At 42.8% G+C, this 25,548-nt stretch overlaps 1 protein-coding gene across 1 annotated transcript; it reads right to left on the bottom strand.

Moving 5' to 3' along the window:
• Positions 1–815: 815 nt before the first annotated feature.
• On the bottom strand, positions 816–25,548 carry LOC310724674 (putative C-type lectin domain family 20 member A). The gene is made up of 6 exons (XM_083538944.1): positions 25,512–25,548; positions 11,960–12,024; positions 9,762–10,133; positions 1,716–2,051; positions 1,516–1,607; positions 816–1,327 (listed from the first exon to the last, which is right to left on the bottom strand). The coding sequence occupies exons 1-6, from the start codon at positions 25,541–25,543 to the stop codon at positions 1,232–1,234; spliced, it is 993 nt and encodes a 330-aa protein (XP_083395070.1). The 5' UTR covers positions 25,544–25,548; the 3' UTR covers positions 816–1,231.

The following is a 25,548-nucleotide window of genomic DNA, read 5'->3' as shown; positions in this document are numbered from 1 at the left end:
CTCAGCTGTAACAGTTTCCCTCTGACCAACCAATCAGAGGACGGAGAAATGCTGACGCTATTCTGGGCCAGCGAACAGCCCTGTGAGGAGAATCTGAAATCTGATTGGATAAAGAAACAGAGCTGTTGGTAATATTCTCGATGGTAAAAGTCCAGCAGTACTGATTCTGAAGGCTCTGAGCAGATTAGATTCACATGGCAGCACATAGAGACTGAAATCTGATTGGACAAAAAAAAATCTACCATCCACATACACGTACTGGAAGCAGTGCAGCCGAGAGAAACACTACGACATGAAGAGAAGAAACTGATGGGAATAAATTAATACAATTTCATGGAACAAAATGTAAGATTTAGGTTGTAAATGTAGGTCAGTGCTTCTGATAATGTTTAGACCAGCAGAGAAGGATTTACTGCCCCTGACCGCACACCACTGATATACAGCATGTTTATGGAAATCATGTTAAAAGACAGTTGGATTAAGAGGTGTGTTTATTCTCCATGCATTCAATTTTGGTGACTTTAAAAATTGTAAACATAAAGCATCAGTATAAAACAATGCAAAAACTTATTTATAGCTATTAATTAATTAATTGTGCTTTTAACAACGTACATTGTAACAATCTTGTTTATTGTGATTATATCTGTAAGTGTTTTGAAAACCTTAATAAAAAAAAAAAAACTGAAACAGTATCAGATTCTTTACCAAGCAGAAGTAAAATAATTAAAGTAAAATAATAATTTTCTTTGTAAGCATTTTTTTCATAAACCACCAACATCTACAGAGCAAATAAATGTACTGCTTAAAATTTTTTGTACTGTTTTATTAACCTTTATTAAGGTTAATTTAGATGCTTAGCAACAATGAAATCATCGGGAAAGCAAAAACACAAACTGTAAGAAATAAAGCACTAGCAATAAATAAATAAATAAATTAAAATAGTATCCAAGGACATTGCAAAAAAACCAGACTGAAGAGTAAACTCGGTCTTCTCCTAATAATAATGTGAGTTTTCTAGCTAATTTTAGCTTTAACTAAAGAAGTATTTCAGCACTTGCTTCTCCCCCCAAACCTCACACCACCCAGGTGGACAACTCTGTTTTTTTTAAAAGACTGCTAAAGAAAGTTAAAATATTATATATATTCTAGATACTCAAGAAAAGTTCAAGACAATGCTACAGATTTAGAGATCACACATGTTCCTGGTGTTCTTCACAACTGGAGTAATATTCTACTTGTTCCTGTGAAACACCACTCCATCTGATTGCTCTCTCCATTTTACAGTGATGGTTTTAGCCATTCCATGAGCCTTCAGCGTCTGGTTGATCTGAATAAAAAAAACTTAAATTTAGTCAAAGAATAACGGAGGATTGAGAATCTTTTGGGACATTTGTAAAAATGCTACATATATAGAAAGTGATTATAATACAGTCTGTTTGTGTCACGGTTTGATGAAGACTAGGGCTATGGCTACAGTTATGAGGTGACTGTACACTGAGTAAAGATGAAACCCACCTTCTCAAAGATGGCTGCCAGTATTAGAGGATCATTCACATCCTGACTGGACTTGACTTTAATTTTTATGATCTGCAGTTGATTTGGGAAATCTGTAGGTATAAATGCACATAGAATCAAATATACAAAATGAACACCAAATCCAAATATAACAAATAAAATATGAAAATATATGAAAAAATTTTTTAATTTCAACTCACGATAACAAAAGAAAGGCATTACATTTGAGCACTGGGCTTGATCAGCCTGTGCACTATATAACAAGCCACAACTTTTATTCTGCAAGTAATCATTAGCGTCTCCAGCCCACCAATTAAGGATGGACACGTTGCTGGTCTGATCTGACCATTTCCAGGGGTCTCTGTAGAGGCCCAACCAAACCCAATTCCAATAGTCCTTTCCCCCTACAATTGAGTTTTCTGTTGCATTTCTTGCGCTGGCCAGGTCTGTGTACTTCTGCCTACAGTTGCTGCGAGCATCATACCACGTCATAAGCCCAGGAATGTAAATGTATCTGTTAGTGGCATTCTCCCTGCCTATTAGAATAAAAAACACATCATTAAAATGTAGGTGTACACATTCAAGCTATGTATTATCAAGTTAAATTAAGCAATTGTGGGAAAAGAAGAAGCAATTGTAAGCATTATGTCCAAGGTAAAATCATGTAATAAAGAAACTGTGCCCTCTTTTAATTCTGTGGTTTTACATATCGGGACATAATAAATATCATTTTGTGATATTTATGAACAGCAACACGTGTTGTATTAGGGTGTACCCCAATCAGAGTAGTTCCTCTGATTTGGAGTACATGACTGTTAAATGCAGACGATTTTACCTACCTTGTAAGTTTACTGTTGTGTAAAGTTACAGCTGTTTATATCCAACCAGATGCCAACTAGATGCCGCTAGCATAGCATTAGCCTACCTATTTAGTAGGTTTTACCTATTCTACCTGTTCTACCCATTAGAGATTTTACTCATGTGGACATAAAGTCAGTTTTTCTTAAGTTTGAACAACACATTAAATGTGCCACTCGAGGGAAAAAGTCTATTCAAAAATCATCAAAAATTGTTTTAGAACAATACAACTAGCACATCTAGGCCAGTCAGAGGCATCTCTTCATGCTCGTAATTCTAACAGACAATATTCTGGCCTGAACAAGCTTATTTTCAAGGCAACATTTTCATAGATAATGACCTGGAGGTGTATACATCAACAGTGCTCCTCTATATAAAAAAAGAAACTGTGTTGACAATGTCACAGTGGACAAACAAATCAGGGTGTACCCCAATCAGAAGCCCTGGATGACAAAAGAGGTCAAAGCACTCATCGAGGTCTGAAATATTGCCTTCAATCTGAAGACAGAGCCTTTACAATGCTGCTAGAGCAAACTTAAAAAAAGAGGCTAAAACATTTTACACTAGAAAAAATGAGGATCACTTTAACAACCCACAACAGGTGTGGCAAGGTATTCAGCACATAACCAGGTACAAGACCAGGTATTGCATGACTGCCGAAGGGGACGCCTCATTAGCAGATTAACTTAATTGTTTATTTTCATGCTATGAGGTAATAGGAGCAGAGTGTTATGACATTTCATTCAGTCTCCAACAACCACATCCTCATAGTGCAGGAGTATAAAGTGAGGTATGTGCTTAAAGCAGTAAGAGGCTGGTTCTACAGCACATCAAAGCTAGTATTTGACTATCTTTTGACCCTCATCAGTTCACTGACAGAGCAAACAGATCTACAAAAGATGCCCTTGTATCTTCTTCATGAGGATTTATAAGAAAAACTACTTACATGAGGATCTGCTGTTGTCTTACTATTGCAGCTCTTTTGAGGGTGTTCTGATGTACGGTATCACTGTATGACAATAAAGAGTTCTATTCTATTTTATTACACTGTCATTATTTATTTTATAAAAATAAAGCCAAAATGAAAAAAAAAAAAACATGTGGAAAACTAAGCACACATTTGCTACTTCCATAGGATTTAAAAGGCTTAGTAGCAGGCAGGTGCTAATAATGAAATGCTCTTGATATTTTCAGGGGCATTGTCTGGCTCGATCATTAGGGATAAACTTGCAATCATAAAAAGCTTATAAACTTATAGGCATTATAACTTTATTATTGCTTTATCTCTGTATCTCTTTTGAGACAATATCAATTGTTAAAAATGATTGAAATTTATAAATAAAAATTAAATTATTTAATTACTTGATCATCATCAAGTGTGAAAATCTTTATAAAATGTTATCTCACCGGGTTCCAAAGGCCCTGAGGAATATTCTTGCCACCCTGCCTGCTCTGGTTCCTTCTCCTGTTCCTGATCCCTGTTCTGCTCTGCTTTGGTTTTAAACTCTGGACTGATTTTTGGTTTGTGATTCTGCTCTGCCCTTTATATTTCTGTTTGCTGGTTTTTGGATTGTTCGCCTGTGTTTTGACCCTGGACTGTTTATTGGCCTTTTTTAGCCTTTGGCCCATTACCCTTTCTGCTGGCTCTACTGTTTGCCTGTGTCCCATTAAAGCCTGTATTCTCCTTACCCTGTCACATCCTGCATTTGGGTCCTCCATTCAGTCCTCACTCACCCAGTCACACTCTGTGATCACTGACAGAAAAATCTGACCCTGCACCCGTAGTTTTCTGACAGAATAATCTGGCCAAAAATGGACCCAGCAGATGTATTGAGGCATTGGGCTTGCTTTGCCACAGACCTGCAATTCAGGGACCCAACCAAGAAAGTCGACATTCTGAAGCCCAGCAGAAAACTGAGTATTTCAGGGTGCACCAAGAACAATCTCTGGCAGACCAAAAGTTTTTATACAGCCTTCTAAGTCAGCTGTCCCTCCGGCCCTTGAACTCTGCTGGGGGGGGCTGCCCAACTTTCTGTCAGGATCTCCCGGGCACACTGTGCGCACTTCCGGTTTCCCAACATGCACTTCCGGTTGCGTGTCGTGCACTTCCGGTTCCGCGGTGAGCACTTCCGGGTCGGTGGCTGCATTTGGGTCCTACTTTTTGCATTACTGACAGAATAATCAGGCCAAAATATGGACCCGAGCTCTGCAGGGAGGGCTGCCCAACCTCAGCCTACCTGCCTGACTGGAAATGTCTCGCAGCTCTTCTGCCCCGCCAAGCATGCCCCCAAACCTGTCTGCCCTGCCGAGCATGTCCCCAATCTGCTCCAGAGTCCCGCCGAGCATGTCCCCAATCCGCTCCAGAGTCCCGCCGAGCATGTCCCCAATCCGCTCCAGAGTCCCGCCGAGCATGTCCCCAATCCGCTCCAGAGTCCCGCCGAGCATGTCCCCAATCCGCTCCAGAGTCCTGCCAAACATGTCCCCAGTCCGCTCCAGAGTCCCGCCGAGGTCGGCGCTCTGCTCCAGAGTCCCGCCGAGGTCGCCGCTCCGCTCCAGAGTCCCACTGAGGTCGCCGCAATCTTGCCTGACTACGTAGCTCCACCCACGGGTTTTGCTGACGACGTGGTTCAGACCTCCGCAGGGGCATCGCTCCGCCTCATCACATCGGCCAGAAAGAGCTTAGGGCAGCCACCTGGAGGCTCGCTTCACGCTTCGTTCAGCCTTTCCTGACCTTCAAGGCATTGTACCCCGTAGCAGTTCGCCTCAAGTCCCGCTGTGTCCGCTGTTGGCACTTCACTTGCCCCGTGCCACAGGATTATTGTGCCTTTCCAGCATGAAGTTTGGACTGTTTTTGGTTTATGTTTTGCTCTGCCCTGCATTGTACTGTTTTGCTGGTTTCTGGATTTTTTAACTGTTTTGGATTTTGGTTTTGTCTTTTCCTGCATTGCCCTGTTTGCCTGTTTTGACCCTGGATTGTTTTGGATTCTGTTTTGCCTTTGCCCCTTTGCTTTTTTTTTATACATAATAAATTCAGCTTTTTTCCCATAACCTTGTGTGCATCCTGCATTTGGGTCCTACTTTTTGCATTACTGACACCTTCTGCCTGCCTGGGGACGTCGCCCAGCTCTTCCGACCTGCCAAGATCACCTTTATGCCCGTCTGCCCTGCCGAGGGCACCGCTCCGTGCCCAATCTTTGCTGACGACGTGGTCCAGACCTCTGCAGAGAGCGTCATTCTGCCTCAGACCTTGGCCAGCAAGTGATTGGGGCAGCCACCTGTTTGTCTGTGTTTTGACCCGGGACTGTTTATTGGACTTTGTTTTTGCCTTTGCCCCATTACCCTTTCTGCTGGCTCTATTGTTTGCCTGTGCCCCATTAAAGCCTGTATTCCCCTTACCCTGTCGTATCCTGCATTTGTGTCCTCCCATCCAGTCCTCACTCACCCAGTCACACTTCGTGATCACTGACAGAATAATCTGACCCTGCACCAATAGTTTTCTGACACGCTCTGTGTTTGTTTGCAGCATTAATAAGATCAGGTAAAATCTGGGCATTTTTCTTTGCCACAGTCACCACCGGTTTGCTCATCAGTGACAGACTTACACATAAAGAACATTTTATTCATTATTTATCACCACATAATCTGTGTAAAGCTGCATTGAGACAATGCTCATTGTTAAAAGCGCAATACAAATGAAATAATTGAATTGGGGTAAGTTTCGGTAAGTACTTAAAAATCAAGAAAATGGAAAAGAAGCAAGTTAAAGGCAGCGAACCTTCAGGCTGTATTGCACCTTGCCTCTGCTTTATCACAGGGGGGGGGATACACACAGTCTGTGTATAGCTTGTCTGGGACCAGAGCATGCTTGGTCGGCTGAATGCTCGCACTGTCCTCACGCACACTCCACTCCCACAAAGCGCTCTTCAAAGAGGGCGCTCTCGCGATCGTTCCTTCGAGGTTCTGGCTCTGCTTCTGCCGAGGCGAATTGTCATGGGATTCACAGATGGATCTGGCAAAGGGAATAAAGATGTGCTTGTCCCATTCTCTTTCCTCAACTGTCAGGTTCAGCACCTTCTCACAGGGTTCAGACCTGTGTGGATGTGAATCCACAGGCAGTCCAATTTGAGGACCTCTTAGAGGTAGTTACTCATGCTGTGAAACAGATAAACAGGAGCAGCATCTGCTAAATTAATTGGATGAGCATTTTCTGCAATCGAGGTCACTGCCTCCATGCCAGGGCCTTTTTCCCGGATCTGCACACCGAGGTGTTCAGGTCCTGGGGCAGCCCGCCTCTTCAGTCCCAATGTCACTCTCTAATCTAATATAGTGGGACTGAAAGAGTGCAGCTATAGGACGATTCCCTGGGTTGAAGAGATGCTGGCTGGCTATCTCTCCCCTGGTGCTGCGTCAGGCGTAAAAGCCCTGGTACTGCTTATAAGGTGGTGGGTAAGGCTGGAGGCTATTTGCTTTTGATGAGCCGTCTGCATGCTGAAATTAGCATAACAGAGATGTGGTCGGAGTAGCCGAAGTGGGTGTGGGGCTCCACACAAAACGCACTGGGGATGTTTGTGGAAACAAGATCCAGTGTGTTTGCAGGGAGCAAGGGGCTCTTTGTTGTCACATATTACTTAAGACAGATGCCTTCCTCACGGGTTAAGGGGCGGTTATAAGTGGCATCCCTGCCCAAGGTCTATGGAAAGGACTGAGGCCTCAGGTGCGATCCAAAATGCCTTTATTAGACCTGGGCATAGTTCTGGAGGCCCTGTCTAAGTCTCCCTTCGAGCCCTTGCCTGAGTTGCCCTTGAGATTTGAGAACAGTCAAGACTGATCTTCTACTTGCCTCTATTATCTTAAGAGATTTAGGGACATTCACACCCTTTCCGTGAGCCCTTCCTGTCTGGAGTTCTTCCTCTAACACAGGCCGGGGTATGTTCCCAAGTGGCCCATGGCTGCCTCACGAGTTACGCTAGGGTTAGGGCATTATATCCTTTCCCATTTCAGGCCCCCAAACGGGAGAAGCTTAACCAGGTGTGTCCGAAGTGAGCACTGGACATATATGAAGGGTCTTCCTGCAGACAAGCAGAACCTCAGAAGGTGGATTGTGGATGTTATTTACTCCTCTGCCCTTTTTGGTGTCAGAGCTCACTTAACCCCGCTGGTCTAACCCACTGACCTTAGTTAGGTCCTATAGTCTTGACATGACTGTCACTGTGAGTGCTTCCTTCACTTTCTAAGTTTGCGCCATCTCCACTGCATGTGCTTTTATAGTTTCCTGTCATGCTTTTATGTTGGACTTCAGCTCCAGCTTGAAGTCAACCGAGTGACCTCTACTTTTCTTTTAGCTGATGCAAACAAGGCAGCCTCTCATGACAAACCAAGTTTGTTTCAGGGGCCTACAGTCATGTACATGCTAAATGCTGGCAGAGTTTTCTTTCCAGTCAGGGGATCATGGATGGGCCTTTCAAGTCAAACTTATGCTGGGGGCCACAAAGACAGCCTATCAAACCAAGTCCAAGCCAGAGGCCAACAGGGCTGCCTCTCCAACCATGCTTTGGGCTTGACCTGGAGGACTATATGTGGAGGACCTGCCTGAAGAAGCCCCTGTGAAAGCTCCATCTTAAGATTAGTAAAACAACCTCTGTGTTGAGCCGATTGCTGAAGTTGACAGGGTACCGTCCAATGACAAGCTTTGTCCTGCAGTCAACCTGGTGACCTCTGCTGAAGTGTATACTGATGCATCTGATATGGCAGCCCAACCAGCTCTGCCCTGAGGGCAAATGGGTGACCCCAGACCCCAAGCTCATGGATGGAGCTATCCACCCACATGTTCCAGCACAGAGTCAATGAGAGGAATAACATTGATCATAATATTATTTTCTAGACTAGAAAATGTTCTTGTAATAGAGGGGACAGCGCTCTCCTGGCTCAGGTCTGGAAATAGAAAGAAGGACAAAGAGACGTGGTGGTGGAATGAGGAAGTGCATAAAAAGCATAAGGAGAAAGAGGTTGGAGAAACAGAATTGGAATTGAGAGAGTGATGAGAAAAGTAGGCAGGAGAACAAGGAGATGCAGCAGCAGGTGAAGAGGGATGTGGTAAAAGCCAAGGAGTTATAGAAAAGGGTAGTGGAAGCCAGGCTGAGAGAAGAGGTGACCATCTGTGAGCAGCAGTATGGTTTCATGCCGAGGAAGAGCACCACAGACGCATTATTTGCTTTGAGAATGTTGATGGAGAAGTATAGAGAAGGTCAGAAGGAGTTGCATAGTGTGTTTGTGGATTTAGCGAAAGCGTACGACAGGGTGGAGAGAGGAGTTGTGGTATTGTATAAGGAATTCTGGTGTGACAGGGAAGTATGTGAGGGTGTATGTATGAAGACAATGTAGGAGCAGTGAAGTGTGCAGTAGGAACGACAGACTGGTTCAAGGTGGAGGTGGAACTTCATCAAGGATCGGCTTTGAGCCCTGTGGTGAAACCTGCTATGTTGTATGGCAAGGTGAGGGAGGTGAGATTGAGATGGTTTAGACATGTGCAGAGGAGGGACATGGGGTATATCAGTAGGAGAATGCTGAGGATGGAGCCACCAGGAAGGAGGAAAAGAGGAAGATCAAGGAGGAGGTTTATGGATGTGGTGAGGGAAGACATGCAGGTAGTTGGTGTGAAAGAGGCAGTACATACAAACGGAAGTGGATACATCTGTAAGTAAGCGGATACATACAATCACCAAATAAGAGAACAGCGTTGGAGGAATAACATGAATAAAAACACGTTTTCACCCTATGTGTCATGTGTTTGTTTATATTCATGCAATTCCTCCACCTCTGTTCTCTTATTGGTCTTGATTTTATGTATCTGCTTAATTACAGCTGTATCTACTTCCGTGTGTAGGCACTGTATACCACTCTGTTTGCGTTTAGTGTCCGCAAAGTATTTTGGTCTCATAACTGAGTTGTTTGTTTCATGTTTTTAGATTTTCATTTAACTATTGCTCATAATCTCATTAACATTCGTGTCTTCCAATGATTCACACTTTTTTCTGTTTCATGTTTGTATTGTTAAGAATTTGAATTTGTTTACCTTCCTATTTATATCAATAAACTATTCCTTTTAGTGCATTTGCCTGGCCTTTCTCTATATAAAACATACAAATTTCTTATATATATCTTATATACATATATATATAAAATAGTAAATGTGAACATTAAAAAAAGATCTTTGTAAATATAAACAATTTTTTGACAATATAAATAAAAAAAAATAAACTGACAATAAAAATAAAGTTGTCCCATTATCATATCCCACTATTGGAAATGACAGATTTAAATTGCAATGTAAATAGAGGTTATTAGTGATATTATTATATATAAACTAATTTTTAAATACTATTACTCACCATCAAAACAGACAGACCTCATCAACACATTGCATGGTGCGTCGTTCCAATTATTCAAATATATAAAACCGCACCAGTCATTTCCTTGCGAGTTGTCAGGGGTTCCAGTTTTCCACGATGTAAAACTTCCCATCAGCTCATTTTCAAGGCACCATTGCCACATCCTGGCGTCAGTGAACAGTCCAATCCAAGCGTTAGAAATGAAACTTGTTATTGCTGCTTTATTCTGAATGTTGACCATGTCGTTACTGGTGTCGATGGTAGCCAGGTCTGTGTATTTTGCTCGGCAGTAAGCTTGAGCATCACTCCATGATTTCCCTTGCTGGATGAGATAGTATTTGCGGTCAACAGACAGGGCAAGAGGAACAATTCCTGTGAAGAATTTTTTTTTATACATTTTACCATTACCTTTTTGTTCTTTTTATTGTGGATATTTTGCATCTTGTACTTAAAATGTTTAGTTTTACAAGAACAGTGATGGGGAAAGAAAGTTCACCCTTCTCAGTTCTGTATTTTAATGATTAGGGCCTGTATAACAATTGTGTGGTCCTCAGCACCTTCCAAAAAATGCAGGCGAGTGTTTACATCAGGATAAGAAGAACACACATCAGCCATTAACTCAGAAAAGCGATTGATGCTGCTTATAAATCTGGAAAGGGTTATAAGGCCATCTCCATGCAATTCAAGATTCAATATTCTAGTAAAAAGGACTATTGACAAATGTAGAATCTTCAAAACAGCTACCATTCTTAGCAGGAATGGACGACTGGAGAGAGATCTTCTTTTTTTTATGTTTAAGGCTTCCTTAAATTGAAATGCATTGCCATCGTAATTCAGAGAAACATTTAGACATGTATTTGGCAAATGTAAACAGTGATAAACAGTCATAAGAATGACTTGAAGAATGAGCACTGTAGTGTCTCATCACAGAGATACAGAACTTATTTCACTGCTCATTTCAACAGTGGAGTACTTTTTCTGCTAAAGGAGCTTCAATTTAATTCATGTTTATTTGTATTGCACTTTTAATAATGAACATCATCTCAGAGCAGCTTTACACAGATAATGTGGTGATAAAAATGAATAAGTTCTTTATAAGTGTAAGTTTGCCCCTGATGAACAAGCCAGTGGCTTTAATAAGCTTTAAAAGAATAGAACATTGTTTTTTTGTAGAACATTGGTTTTTTTTGTTGTGTTTTTTTTTTTTTCTCCCCACCCTATCCCCCTCTTGCCGGACCGTCGTATAAAGCATTTTACTGCATGTCGTACCCTGTATGTATGTGTATGTGATGAATAAAATTTGATTTGATTTGATTAAGTTCATCACCACCTGGAAACCGTCAAGAGAGCAGCCTAGGACAGAGCAAAGCTTCTCGATATGTTTATTGGGTTGTTTTTTGCATCCGAAGCTCTGATACTATGTTCTCAGCAAACCTGCTGCAAAGAAGTCTACACTGGCTACTGCAGACTGATAGAACTTTAAACAGCTTTAAACAGGAAACAGGAATAGAGTTTGCTCATCCTTTTTCTGTCCAAAGCCTCTGAACTTAAACTTTCAGCCCAGAAGAACTCTATGGTGATGGTAATGGTGTTGGTTGTGTTCTGTTCCTCACATTGTTCACTACCATCCCCTTGATTTTGAATGCATTGAGAAGCAAATGTTGTTTCCTGCACCATACAAAGAAGCTGGTGAGAAATAGTGACCTGATCATTCCTGGTGCACATGACCACTAGGTCAGAAGTGTGGCAGAAAAGGCGATTCTGATCATTGTGGTGTTGCATTGCCATTTTGCAGTAGATATAAGACTGAACCATTCATGCCTATATGTGGCTGGGATTCAAACTGTAGGGGATCCAGAGACGACTCCAGAAGTCTGAGCTGGAACAGGACTAACAGTAACATGATGTTTAGGCTTCTGTTCACAGCTCCTTCACAGCTTTTTTTCCTATACCAACTAAAACATCACTTTTAGTACAAAAAAAAAAGGTTTGAATAAATGAAAATGGGATATGTGAGTAGAATCATTATTTTCTACATCAACAGGAGCTGCTGTAATCACCTGCTACTAGCTCAGTGTCATTTTGAAAGAGATTCACACATTTTAATATTTAAATAACACAATCCACAACATTTTTACTTAATGTGAAATATAGTCATTACTCTGATATTTTACAAGCACACAAGATTTTGTCCTCACCTGTAAGAATCAGCAGGAGTACACACAGACGGAGATCCATCACTGCTATTCCTCTGCGGAACTCACTAAGAAAAATGAAATGTGATTAACACCTAACTGTGTTCGAGAATTAATGGTTACAGTGTAATAAATTTTTACTTGAATTGAGAACTTTATGAACACAGTAAAATATAACAGTAAATTCCATATTAAATATCTGATTTTGAAATGACTGTATATTACTTTGTTTGACTCTGGTCAGATTAGCATTTGTTTTTAGATTGTACTTCCAGCATGTGGATGTTCACACCATCTCCAAGTCCTGTTAATTACAATAAGTTTAGAAAACAGGAACAACTGTATTCAAAAGCCTAATAACAGTACATTATATCTTACGTAGTTTATTCTGGTGCATACCTTAACATGCACTTCACTTCCAAAACAGCGAACTGCTTGTCCCTGGAAGGAGGAATGCAGCAGACAAATATCTCACGTTCGAAAATAAGAAAATGAAGACAGTCTGGTTTGTGATCCAAATGTTTGATGTGGCACACGTTTTACGCTGGATGCCCTTCCTAACGCAACCCTCCACATGTATCCAGGCTTGGGACCGGCACCAAGAGTGACCTGACTGTGCAACCATAATGGCTGGGTAAAATTAAGACAATAATGACAATTACTATGCTTTATTTTTTCATTAGTTTTAATTTAAAAGAATAGTATCTATTTTTTAAATAAAGTATACTATATTTAGATAAATATCTACAGGTGTTGCTTGGAGTTCTCTTCATCTGAAAATCACTTGATGCCTACCATGAGATTACCATGAGATTACATGCACGCACTTCTGGTTCTTCCGCAGCTCCCGCTTCTGCTTCCGGGGTAATGCGAACTTGCAACCGTCCCAGCCGCCATCTTCCCGCTGCATAAATGGACGCGGATTCCTCGCTTTCTCTGCCCAATCGTCTCGTCGGTTTCCTGTTTTATTTAAAACTTTCCTTCCCCTCGTTTTGCTTCCCGGATACTTTGGGTTCGGTTTTGGATTTTCCGGCTTTCTCGGATTCTTCCTTTGCTGCCAGTCGCGGTTTGTTTTTGATTTTTCTATTTTTCAGACACATACTGGTTCTCTCGCTCAGCATTACCACCGCACGCCACAGTGTGGCCGTAAATTTTTTAACGCTTTGTTTTTGTGTTTTTTGCAAGTGGACCAATTCTGGCTGGCATTCGTAAGTTTTCGGACACTTTGTTTTTGTGTTTTTTGCATACGTGGACTAATTCAGCCTCTCTGTCATAAGTTTTCGGACACTTTGGTTTTGTGCCTTTTGTTCTGCAAGGACATTGTGCTTGCCTGAAATTTTTTTTGTTATTAAAGACTTTAAAGACTTTAAATATGTACCTTGCTGGCGTCTTGCATTTGGGTCCTACTACCCACACCCTGACAGTACAATCTTGCCAGACATGGACCCAGCGGACGATCTCCAGACTCAGCTTTCCTCTCTGGTGCAGATCACCACCTCCCAGCACCAACAGATACAGGGACTGGCAAATGCAATTCATGATTTGGCCCTTAACCACAACCAAGCCCCTGTAGCTCCAGCCTCTGCTTCAGAAACTCCTACTGCTCATGGCCTTACATCAGCAACCCTGGCGCCTGTCCCGCCACTGGCACCTGGGTGTGAGGTTCATCTACCAACACCTGAACGCTTTGCATGACAACCGGGGGAGTGCAGGCCATTCCTGTTGAACTGTGAAATAATTTTCAGCTTCAACCATCGTCTTTCCCGGATGAACGCACGAAGGGGGCCTATGTGATTTTCTTACTTTCGGGTAAGGCCAAACGGTGGGCCACGGCAGAGTGGGAACGCCAGTCCTCGGTCTGTGCCTTTTACTGTGCATTTTCCGAGGAGCTACGCAAGATTTTTGACCCTGGTATCCTGGTCCACCTCCCGACCCACCTCGCTTCAAGACTCCACCAACCCCACCTCCGCAGCCCATTGAGATTGGCCGCCGCCACCTCTCCACTAGTGAAAAGGAGAGGCGCCGCTCTCAAGGACTTGCCTGTATTTTGGCAAGGCAGGGCACATGGCGGCCAGCTGTCCAGCAAAAGAGAGGGCTCGGTGTTGAATCTGGGGCCATTACGAATCAGAACCCCTTGCCCTTGATGTCTTTGGCCGTTGAACTCCTCCAAGGGACTACTATCTTTACCAAGCTAGACCATCTGCGATGCGTACCATCTCGTACGCATCCGGGAGGGGGACAAATAGAAGATTTGCTTTAACACACCCACAGGCCACAATGAGTACTTGGTCATGCCATTTGGCCTCACTAATGCCCCAGCAGTCATTCAGGCCCTGGTCAACGACGTCCTTCAGGACATGCTCCATTGTTTTGTGTTTGTCTACCTGGATGACATATTAATCTACTCTCGCTCCCTGGAGGAACACCACTGCCATGTACGTGCTGTGCTCACCCGTCTGATTCAGAACCAGTTGTATGTTAAGGCTGAGAGATGTGAGTTTCACATGCCTAGCACATCTTCTCTGGGTTTCATCTATCTGCGGGGAATGTGATTTCAGCTGTGGAGAAGTGGCCCAAACCTGAAAACCACAAACAACTACAGAGGTTCCTCAGCTTTGCGAAGTTCATCAGCAGTTTTAGCACCATCACTGCCCCCCTACAACGACTCACCTCCACTCGTCAGCCATTTTCTTGGAATTCTAAAGTGGAACAGGCCTTTCTGGAACTAAAGACCCGGTTAACCTCTGCCCCTATCCTTAATCTGCCTGACCCTTCCTGGCAATTTATCGTGGAGGTTGATGCCTCCAACAAGGGTGTGGGGGCCATCCTGTCTCAGAGAGAAGCCACTGACAACTGCCTCCATCATGGTGCATTCTTCTTATGATGACTTAATCCCACGGAACAGAACTACTCCATCGGGGACCACAAGCTGCTGGCAGTCAAGCTGGTGCTTGAGAATTGGCTGCATTGGTTGGAGGGTGCCGAACACCCATTCATTGTGTGGACAGACCACCGCAACCAGTTCCTGTTTGGTGAAGTCAGTTCCTGTTTCCTGTTGTTGAACTGTTTGCCGGGAATTTTGTTTGTATCGGTGTTGAAATTTTTTTTACAGTTCGTTTTTTATCGCTTTCATCACTTTAAAATATCTAAATATCGTTTTAATTTCCTGCACCCTTCACTTTCCGTTGGCTCCGTCTCGTCTATTTTTTTTTTGCTTTCGGAAGAGTGCTTTTTTCCCTGTTTGAGGGTTTGAAAGCAGTAAGTGGAGGACATTCCCACCAGAACTACGAACACTCACTACAGTAATCACATTAAGGTACATACATTCTCTGCTACGGCGAACATCCAGCTTATTCAGTGTGTGAAGTGTGACATGTTTAGTCGGTCTTTCTCTGTTGTAAGCGATAATTTTATCTGTGAGAAGTGTAAGCTAGTTTGCTCTTTGACAGAGAAGATCTTAGCATTAGAAGAGCGCATCGAGAGTCTAGAGAGAAGTAGTGAGTGTGAGAGCAGTCCGTTGGCTCCGTCTCGTCTATTTTTTTTTTGCTTTCGGAAGAGTGCTTTTTTCCCTGTTTGAGGGTTTGAAAGCAGTGAGTGGAGGACATTCCCACCAGAACTACGAACACTCACTACAGTAATCACATTAAGGTACATACATTCTCTGCTTTGGCGAACATCCAGCTTATTCAGTGTGTGAAGTGTGACATGTTTAGTCGGTCTTTCTCCGTTGTTAGCGATAATTTTATCTGTGAGAAGTGTAAGCTAGTTTGCTCTTTGACAGAGAAGATCTTAGCATTAGAGGAGCGCATCCAGAGTCTAGAGAGAAGTAGTGAGTGTGAGAGCAGTCCAGGTTCTGCAGGGGAAAGTCTGGATGCCCTAGGTGAAGTTAATATTCCCCCGACTCCGGCATTAGAGCCCTCGCAGCGGGGCGAATGGGTGACAACTCGGCGGCATACTCGCAAAGCCAAAGCTAACGCTAAAGCTTGCCCACGGGAGCACCATTTCTCTCCACTTCATGTGTCCAACAGGTTTGCTCTCCTCAGTGAAGCACCCGCTGAGAAACCTGAAAGATCTCTAGTTTTAGGAGACTCCATTCTGAGGCACATGAAATTAACTAGACCTTTAGCAGCACCAGCAGCACAGGTTATGTGTATACCGGGAGCCAGGGCGCCGGACATAGCAGGTCAGCTGAGATTCATAGGAAAGTACAGGTTCTCTAAGATGGTTTTTTACACAGGAGCTAATTATATACGCCTTCGACAGTCAGAGGTTACTAAGAGTAATATTATTGAGGTGTGTAAATTAGCGAAGCCCCATCCCAATGCGACGTGGCGATGTGGCCTACAGCAGGTTATGGTCGCTGAACTGCTGGATGTCCAAATGGTGCTCCAAAAACAATGTGGGCTTCATTAATAATTGGTGCATTTTTGAGGGCAAGGCTGGCCTGTTAGGGTGGGACGGTATCCATCCCACCCGGGAAGGTGCTGCTCTCATTTCTTGTAGTATGGGTAATAGTCTCAGAACAGCACTAGTTAACAAGTGACTGTCTAGAGCCAAGGCCAGGGAGCAGACAGACAGGCTAAACCGACCGTCTGCTAGCTGCATAGAGTCGTCACTCAGGATCCACCATATTGAGACTGTGTCTGTCTCCCGAGCAAAACCAAAATATAGGAATTATGAGAAAGTCTGTTTTAGTAACCTGATTAACTTTAAATTAAATAGGACTGAACGCACAGCAGCACCTCTGATCTAAAGATAGGATTGCTAAAAATTAGATCTCTCACGTCTAAAGCGCTGACTATAAACGAAATTATTACCGACCAGGAGTTAAATATTATGTGTTTGACAGAAACATGGATTAAATCGAATGAATATGTAGCATTAAATGAAGCGAGTCCTCCTGGGTATAGTTACATACACCAACCCCGTCTAAATGGCAGAGGAGGCGGAGTCGCAGCTATTTATAATAATAATCTAAGCGTCACACAAAAGACTAAACACAAATGTAAAACATTTGAAGTTCTTTACACCAACATAAAATATTCAGTGTCCGAAAGAAGGTCCAGTCAGTCAATTCCACTAATTATTATTTATAGACCCCCAGGGGCCCGACTCTGATTTTCTGATAGAATTTGCAGATTTAATCACAAATTTAGCTACTACTTTAGACAAAGCATTAATTGTTGGTGACTTTAATATTCATTTTGATAATCAGGAAGACTCCTTAAGAGCAGCAGTTGTGTCCATTCTAGATTCAGTTGGAATTAATCAGAATGTTATAGGACCCACTCATAGTGGTGACACACTCTCGATTTGTTGTTAACATTTGGATTAAAAATAAAAAACGTAGTCATAATTCCACAGCCTGAAGTTATTTCAGACCATTATCTAATCTCTTTTGAAATCTGCCTCAGTCATTGCATTTACCTCACCACGTTATCGTGTTAAGCGTACTTTCACGTCAGCTACAGCAGCGCGTTTTTTCAAAAATCTTCCAGAAATTACGATATTAGATAGATCTCCGTCTGACCTTGCAGAGCTCGACTGGGCCACTGAACATCTATAATCAACGTTAAGTTACACTCTAGATGATGGAGCTCCCCTTAAGACCAAAATGATCAGGGAGAAAAAATCAGCACAGTGGTATAATGATCATACACACACCTTAAAACAGACCACTCGAAAATTAGAACATAAATGGCGTCAAACAAAATGAACAGTATTTCAAATAGCATGGAAGGAGAATCTCCTAAATTATAGTAAATCTCTTAGTGCTGCTGATCAGCATATTTCTCCACCCTCATAGAAAATAACAAGCATAAACCTAGATTTTTATTCTGTACTGCAGCAAAATTAACAGGGAATAAAAGCACTGCACTCACATGAACACCATCAATAGGTAGTAATGATTTCATCAACTTTTTTAATAATAAAATTGAGAACATCAGGCAAGAAATCCAGACGGTTAATATAAATCCAAATTATTTTACAAGTAACCCTGTAGACAGCAGTGTCATTATAACAGACAATCAATTACAACGTTTTACTCCTATTCACGAGAATGACTTAATTTCATTAATTTCCTCATCAAAATCATCAACCTGCATCTCCATCCCTCGCCTACAAGTTTCTTTAAACAGATCATTCCAGAGGTAATTGAACCTGTTTTAAAAATAATAAACTCTTCCATTAGCACTGGTTTTGTAGCAAAATCCTTCAAACTGGCAGTTATCCACCCCCTAATTAAGAAACCTGACCTTGACCCATGTCAGCTGTCCAACTACAGACCAATATCAAACCTCCCCTTCATAGCCAAAATGTTAGAAAAGGTTGTAGCACAGCAGTTCTGCTCACACCTACTTATGAACATTTTTGAAATGTATCAGTCAGGATTTTGGCCTCATCATAGCACAGAGACGGCACTAGTTAAGGTGGTAAATGACCTTTTATTGGCCTCTCATCAGGGTTTTGTCTCCTTACTTGTTTTGCTCGACCTAAGTGCAGCTTTTGACACCATTGATCACACTATACTACTTGCTAGACTTGAGAACGTTGTTGGAATAAAGGGAACAGCTCTCTCTTGGCTCAGGTCTTATTTGACTGATCGCTATCAGTTTGTTGATGTAAATGGTGAGTTCTCCACACTCTCTGAGGTAAAGTTTGGTGTTCCTCAAGGATCTGTCTTAGGCCCTCTGCTTTTCTCTTTATATATGCTGCCTCTTGGAGAAATTATTCATAAACATGGTATTAGATTCCATTGCTATGCTGATGATCCACAGCTGTATATTTCAGCAAAGCCAGATGAGAGAGATCAGCTTAACAATGTTGAAAAATGTGTAAAGGACATTAGACAGTGGATGCTCGATAACTTTCTTCTGCTAAACTCAGATAAGACGGAAGTACTTTTACTAGGACCACATGCAGCTAGAAGCAAACTTTCCGATTACGTAGCATCTCTGGATGGTGTTTCTGTTTCAGCGTGTACGGCTGTCAAAGACCTTGGTGTGATTATTGACCCGAGTCTTTCCTTTGAGGCTCACGTGAATAATATTACCAGGATCTCCTTCTTTCACCTTAGAAATATTGCTAAAATTAGAAATATGATGTCGTTACAGGATGCAGAAAAACTAGTTCATGCTTTTGTTACTTCTAGATTAGACTACTGTAATGCTTTACTGTCTGGGTGTGCGAGTAAGTGCAGAAATAAGCTTCAGTTAGTTTAGAATGCAGCAGCAAGAGTCCTCACTAGATCTGGAAAATATGACCACATCACCCCTGTTTTAATCATTCTACACTGCTCCCAATTAAATCTTGCATTGATTATAAAATACTACCACTGACATATAAAGCAGTTAACGGTCTCACACCGCAGTATCTGAGTGAACTTCTGTACCAGTATGATCCTCCACGCCTACTTAGATCAAAAGGTGCTGGCTATCTGTTGGTTCCTCAAATAATGAAGACTACAGCGGGGGGCAGATCTTTCTCTTATAAAGCCCCACAGTTATGAAACAGCCTTCCAACCAGTGTTCGGGACTCAGACACAGTCTCAGTGTTCAAGTCGTGGTTGAAACCTTTGATCAGTAGATTTTTTCTCAGGTAAAGGCTCAGATCTGGAGGGATCATGGATATGGAGTGTTTGGTGAACTGGTATATTTGTATGCTGTCGTCCCCTCACATTCACACATTCACTCAGGTTTGTTGATGGTGGTGTGGTGGGTCGTCTCTTATCCCAGAGATCCCTCATGTCTGTGTTACCTTCTTGTTCTCCCTTTTAGTTATGCTGCCATAGCAAGTCTTGCCGGAGTCCAAACTGCACAGTGATATTAACTTTCATACAACAATAAGGACACTTAATAATCCATATCCTTCTCTTCCCGTCACCCTCTTCTCTCTCTCTCTTTCTCTCTCTCTCTCTCTCTCTCGGTCGAGTTAAACATGCTCCTGAGGCTCCAGCGACCACTGTTCCTGCCCCTCTCCCCTCCGTGAATCTTCCCACTTCGTCCAGGCCTGCCTCTGGATAGTGTTCTCTTCGACTGGAGGCCACTCTTTGCAGCTTGGGACGGTTTCTCATCAACACCTTGTGTGGTTCCATGAAATTCCGGATTAAGAACGGGCGCTTTGAGGATGGATTGGACTGTAGTTAATGTCAACAGTCTGCTACACTGACTCAGGATACAGTTCGCTTCTGATCATCATCACTGTACCCCCGCAACGTATATCTGCTTCAAATTGACATTCGGTGCAACCCAGATGAGGATGGGTTCCCTCTTGAGTCTGGTTCCTCTCAAGGTTTCTTCCTTATGCCATCTCGGGGAGTTTTTCCTTGCCACAGTTGCTCATCAGGGACAAACGTACTTACAAAGAACATATTTACTTTTAATCACCACATTATCTGTGTAAAGCTGCTTTGAGACAATGTTCATTGTTAAAAGCGCTATACAAATAAAAATTAATTGAATTGAATTGAACCTGGAGTATCTACGAGCAGCCAAGTGCCTCAACCCCTGGCAGGCCAGGTGGGGGCTATTTCTTGGACAATTTTGCTTTACTCTGTCCTACTGTCCGGGCTCCAAAAATAGCAAACCGGACACCGTGTCCTGGCTGGGTTCCTGCGATGAGGAGGGAGGGGAAGAACCAAGTCATATTCTTCCTCTGTCAATTTCCGTCTAAGCCCTTCGCTTGGACATTGAACGCAAGGTGCACAGAGCTACTTCGGGGCAGCCAACCCCAGATTTTTTTTCCGGCTCCATGGCCTTCCAAGTAATATAATCACATATCTTATCATATATTATCTTATCTTATAATAATATTAATATTTCTTCTTCTTTCGGCTGTTCTCGTTAGGTGTCTTCACCTCAGATCATCTGTCTCCATACCCACTGTCCTCTATTTAAGATAAGATATAACTTTAATCGTCCCACAGTGGGGAAATTTCTCTGTTACAGCAGCAACGAAAAAAAAAAGAAATGTGCAAAAATTAAGAGACATGGTAAGAGACGTTCTCCAGCAACGCTAATAGTTTAGCTACCATCCTCCTTTCTCCCACCTCATGTACAGTGTCCAGAGGAATACCAGGACTGAACTGGACTTCCTGATCAGCTTGTCCAGTTTCTTCCTGTCTGCATTAGAGATGCTGCTGCACCAGCAGACCACACCATAGAAGATGGCTGAGGCCACCACAGAGTCAAAAATGGTCTTTAGTAGCTCTCCCTGCATTCCAAAAGACCTTTGTCTCATCAGCAGAAAGAGTCTGCACTGTCCTTTCTTATAAATGACCTCAGTATTAACTGTCCAGTCCAGTTTGCTGTTCAGATGGATGCCCAGGTATTTGTAATTCCACTTTTACAATGTCCTTTCCCTGAATGTTCACTGGTGATAATAAAGTTTGTTTGTGCCTACAGAAATCGACCACAAGTTCTTTGGTGTTCCCCGCGTTTATCTGGGGCAGCTCCGTTGGCACCAGTCCACAAAGTTCTGGATCAGTCCTCTGTACTCCATGTCATCATCATCCATGATCAGACGGACGGTGGCAGAGTCATCAGAAAACTTCTGCAGGTGACAGGTTGCTGAAGAGGAACGGGGCTAGAACTGTTCCCTACAGGGTGCCAGTGTTGCAGACAACTATGTCAGCTATATCAGGCTTACAGTCACAAATCCTCACATACTGTGGTCGGTCTGTGAGGTAGTCCACTATTCAGATAGACAGATGATGGTACACTCCCATGTACTCCATCTTATACCTCAGGAGGGCAGGTTGGATGGTGTTAAAAGCACTAAAAAAGTAATTAAAAAAAATTACTCTCACTGTGCTCCCAGCCTTTTCCAAGTCCGAAATAGCCAGATTTAGGAGGAAGATGACAGTGTCTTCCACTCCAGTGCCAGGTTGGTAGGCAAACTGGAGTGGATCCATTGATTAACTCACCAGAGGTCGGAGATAAATACGCACCAGCCTCTCCAATGTCTTCATTAGATGCGAGGTCATTGCTACTGGTCGGTAGTCCCCAAAGTCTTTTGGGCATGACGTCTTTCGTACAGGCACCACACAGGATGTTTTCCATAGCTGTGGCACCTTCCCCAGCTTCAGGCTCAGGCCAGAATCATGTACAGCAATATGCCACACAGATGGTCTGCACAGGTCTTAACCTCTTAGTCGTCAGCCCGGTGCCCACATGACCAATTTCCCAAGGTTCTCAGGTGTAAATGTTTAGCGATAGATTAAATAAAAAGGGAGAAGAGTAACGACTAACTATACATCATTCTAAAGTTCTAAGCCTCAAGCAGCGATTTCAGATCACTGTTTTTCAATGGAAAACTTATAAGGAATGTATTTGCTTCAACCAAACAATAGTGTTGTAATTTAGATGGGTATTCTTTTGTTTACACAGAACTTCGGATGGTGTTTGTGTATATATTTTGTTTGTATATGTTTGCGAATAACTCACATAAAAAGCGACATCTTGCTGGTAAAAAAAAACAAATATAGCTCGTAGGGAGCAAGATGGTGCCAAACAAACAAAGGCTGAAACAGGAAGCTCCAGTTTAGAGGGAGGTCACGTGGTGGACTGACCAATTGGTGGCCACTCTGCAGGACGTTTTGGATGACGCAGACTGGGACATGTTTAGGGTCAGTTCTGATTACGTCAACATGTTTACAGAAGCGGTTGTGGGATTCATTGGGAAACGAGCGGATGATTATGTGCAGAAAACCACCATCGGAACATTTCCCAACCAGAAGCCTTGGGTCAATAAAACCATCCGCGACCCTCTGAGATCCCACTCCGCTGCCTACAAGACGAGGCTCGCCACCGGGGACATGGACGAGTCTGCAAGGCTGCATCTTACAGTGTTCGCAGAGCGGTGAAGAAAGCATAGCGGCGCTACGGTAGGAAACAGGAGTCACAGTTCCAACATGGTGGCTCTAGGAGCCTGTGGCAGGGAATAAGAAACATCACAGACTATAGAACAGCATCATCTAGAATTGGGAATGCCGATGCTTCTCTGGCAGACGAGCTACACATTTTTTACGCTCGCTTCGAGGCTGCAGCTAACCACGCTAGCAGCGCTAGCGGCACAACCAGCATGCACACCAAGAGAGCTGGAGAGGTAAACACATTCACCATCTTGGAGCCGAACCGTTCTACTGAGGATGCCATTGCTCATCTCCTCCACACTACAATGAGCCACCTGGACTACAGAAAAAAGAATTATGCAAAGATGTTGTTTGTGGACTACAGTTAAGCACTTAACACCATAATTTCCTCCATGCTCACAGCCTGCCACTGTGTCAATGGATCTCTAACTTCCTGACAGACAGACCACAAGCCGTACGGGTGGGCAAACACACCTCATCCACCCTCACCCTCAGCACTGGAGCTCCCCAGGGTTGTGTTCTAAGCCCCCTACTGTACTCAATTTACACATATGACTATGTGGCCCCTTCCAACTCCACCACTATCATCAAGTTTGCTGATGACACTGTTGTGGTGGGCCTGATCTCCAACAACGATGAGACAGCCTACCCACAGGAGGTTAAAAACCTGGAGAGATGGTGCCAGGAAAACAACCTTCTCCTGAACGTCAGCAAGACTAAGGAGTTGATAGTGGACAGTTTCCTTGGTGTTCACATCACACAGGACCTGTCTTGGTTCTGTCACATCAACACCCTGGTGAAGAAGCCTGGCAGTGTCTGTACCATCTGAGATGCTTAAGGGACTTCAAACTTCCCTCTCAGGTGCTAAAGAATTTCTACACCTGCACCAGTGAGAGCATTCTGACGGGTAGCATCACTTCCTGGTTCGGGAACAGCACCATGCAGGACAGGCGAGCCCTCCAGAGGGTGGTGCGTTCAGCTGAACGTACCATCCACACCGAGCTCCCTAACCTGCAGGACATCTACAGCACGTGGTGCCGGACCAGAGCCAGGAAGATTATGAAGGACCTTAGCCATCCAACAACTCTTTTGGACTCTTTTCTTTGTTGTGGTAAGGATAACACCTTCGGTCCTTGAAAGTAAACACAGAGAGAATGAGCTTCTTCCCACAGGCCATTCGAAGTTTGAACCAGGAAACACCCAGGATCTAAAACTGGTCCACTCTCTCCATCTTCACACTTTTTCTGCACATTATTTATTTTTGCTCTACGACACTTTAATCGCTTTAATCTCAGGACTTGCACAGCACAGTGCCACTTTATACCACACCACACCTCACACGGACACTCTCGGACTGTCGGGATCTTCCAGGCACATGGCACACACTTCCGATTTCGCACGGGCACTTCCGGGTCGGCGGCCATTTTGCCCTTTTTCCCACGCCTCCCAGTATTTAAGGACACCCAAGACTTTAGTTCAGGGCTAGATCACCTCACAGGCTTCCTAAAGTCCCTGGGATTATTCATGCCACCCTGCCTGCTCTGGATTCTGCTCCTGACCCTTGTTCTGCTCTGTTTCTGGTTTTGAACTCTGGACTGTTTTTTGGTTAGTGTTTTTGCTCTGCCCTTTTTTTGCTCAGTTTGCTGGCTATTGGATTTTCCAGACTGTTTTCCATTTTGGTTTTGTCGTTCCCTGCATCACCCCATTTGCCATTGTTTCAGACCCTGCATTAGGGTCCTCACTCACCTAGTCACCCGTGTTCACTGACACAGGCTTGAGTCTATTTTACGGACAGGTGCCCAGGTGACGTTTTTATTCTGCACCATCTATCATTTCAAACCTTTTATTTCCAGCCAGTAGCATTATGGAAACAAAATGATTGATAAAAAATGTAGCCAATAAGTGCAGGATTCGAACGATATATGGGAGGATTTTATTCCCCACGTGTGTGAATCTTAGTTTTATTACTCTTTATAAACTCTTACTGATCAGAGAAGCACACGTGCACACAAACCAGCTGATGCAGCTCTCAGTTTGGCACAAACAGCTGTTTATAGCTCGTGCTAACTGGACTTTGTTAACTAAAAAAAAAAAAATTAGATTTTCACAAAGCAGCGATGTGGAAAATATTCTTGTGGGCGGAGTAACAACAGGGACTTGGAGATCTGCATGGAGATGCTTACATCTGTAAGTTACAATATATCTCCCTTTATAGTTTTATACCATGTTATAGGTTATATTGCCCATTTGTTTTTATAGGAGAAATGCTTGAAAAGTAAGTGTGTGTGTGTGTGTGTGTGTGTGTATGTGTGTGTGAAAAAACATACTCATACTCCAAGCGCAACACAAATAAAAATGTATTGAATTTAAATAAATAATCTTATAAATTTTAAAAATGACTTGATGCTCGTACTCATATGTTTTACATAAGTTTAGAATTTCTTATACACTTGACTATAATGTACAGTTACAAAATAAAAATGATGTGCAATATACCAATGTTCTTTGTTAAAAGCAATAGAAATAAAATAGAATTTAATTTAATAGTTTCATTATACTTTTTTCAGTGAAATCTAGCATTTACTTATACTAAATATAAATCTATTAACAAGATAAAAACATTTCCCTGATTAATAAATAATAAGTAGATCAATTAACAGAGTAGAAAATGAAATAAAGTACCTGAATTCTGAAGGCGGCAGACCATCAGCCATGCAGG

Source organism: Silurus aristotelis, assembly GCF_946808225.1.
Source record: "Silurus aristotelis genome assembly, chromosome: 4".
Taxonomy (NCBI): Eukaryota; Metazoa; Chordata; class Actinopteri; order Siluriformes; family Siluridae; genus Silurus; species Silurus aristotelis.
The sequence above is the reverse complement of the archived record's forward strand: the minus strand, read 5'-3'. Positions and strand labels throughout refer to the sequence as shown.

What these genes read in the sequence shown, in the direction of transcription:
- LOC310724674 (XM_083538944.1), bottom strand. Translation starts at nt 25,543, where the DNA reads ATGGCTGATGGTCTGCCGCCTTCAGAATTCAG. An exon ending in CTGCCGCCTTCAGAATTCAG is followed by an intron (nt 12,025 to 25,511) that starts GTACTTTATTTC and finishes CATTTTTCTTAG; the next exon opens with TGAGTTCCGCAGAGGAATAG. An exon ending in TGGCAGCCATCTTTGAGAAG is followed by an intron (nt 1,328 to 1,515) that starts GTGGGTTTCATC and finishes TTTTTTATTCAG; the next exon opens with ATCAACCAGACGCTGAAGGC.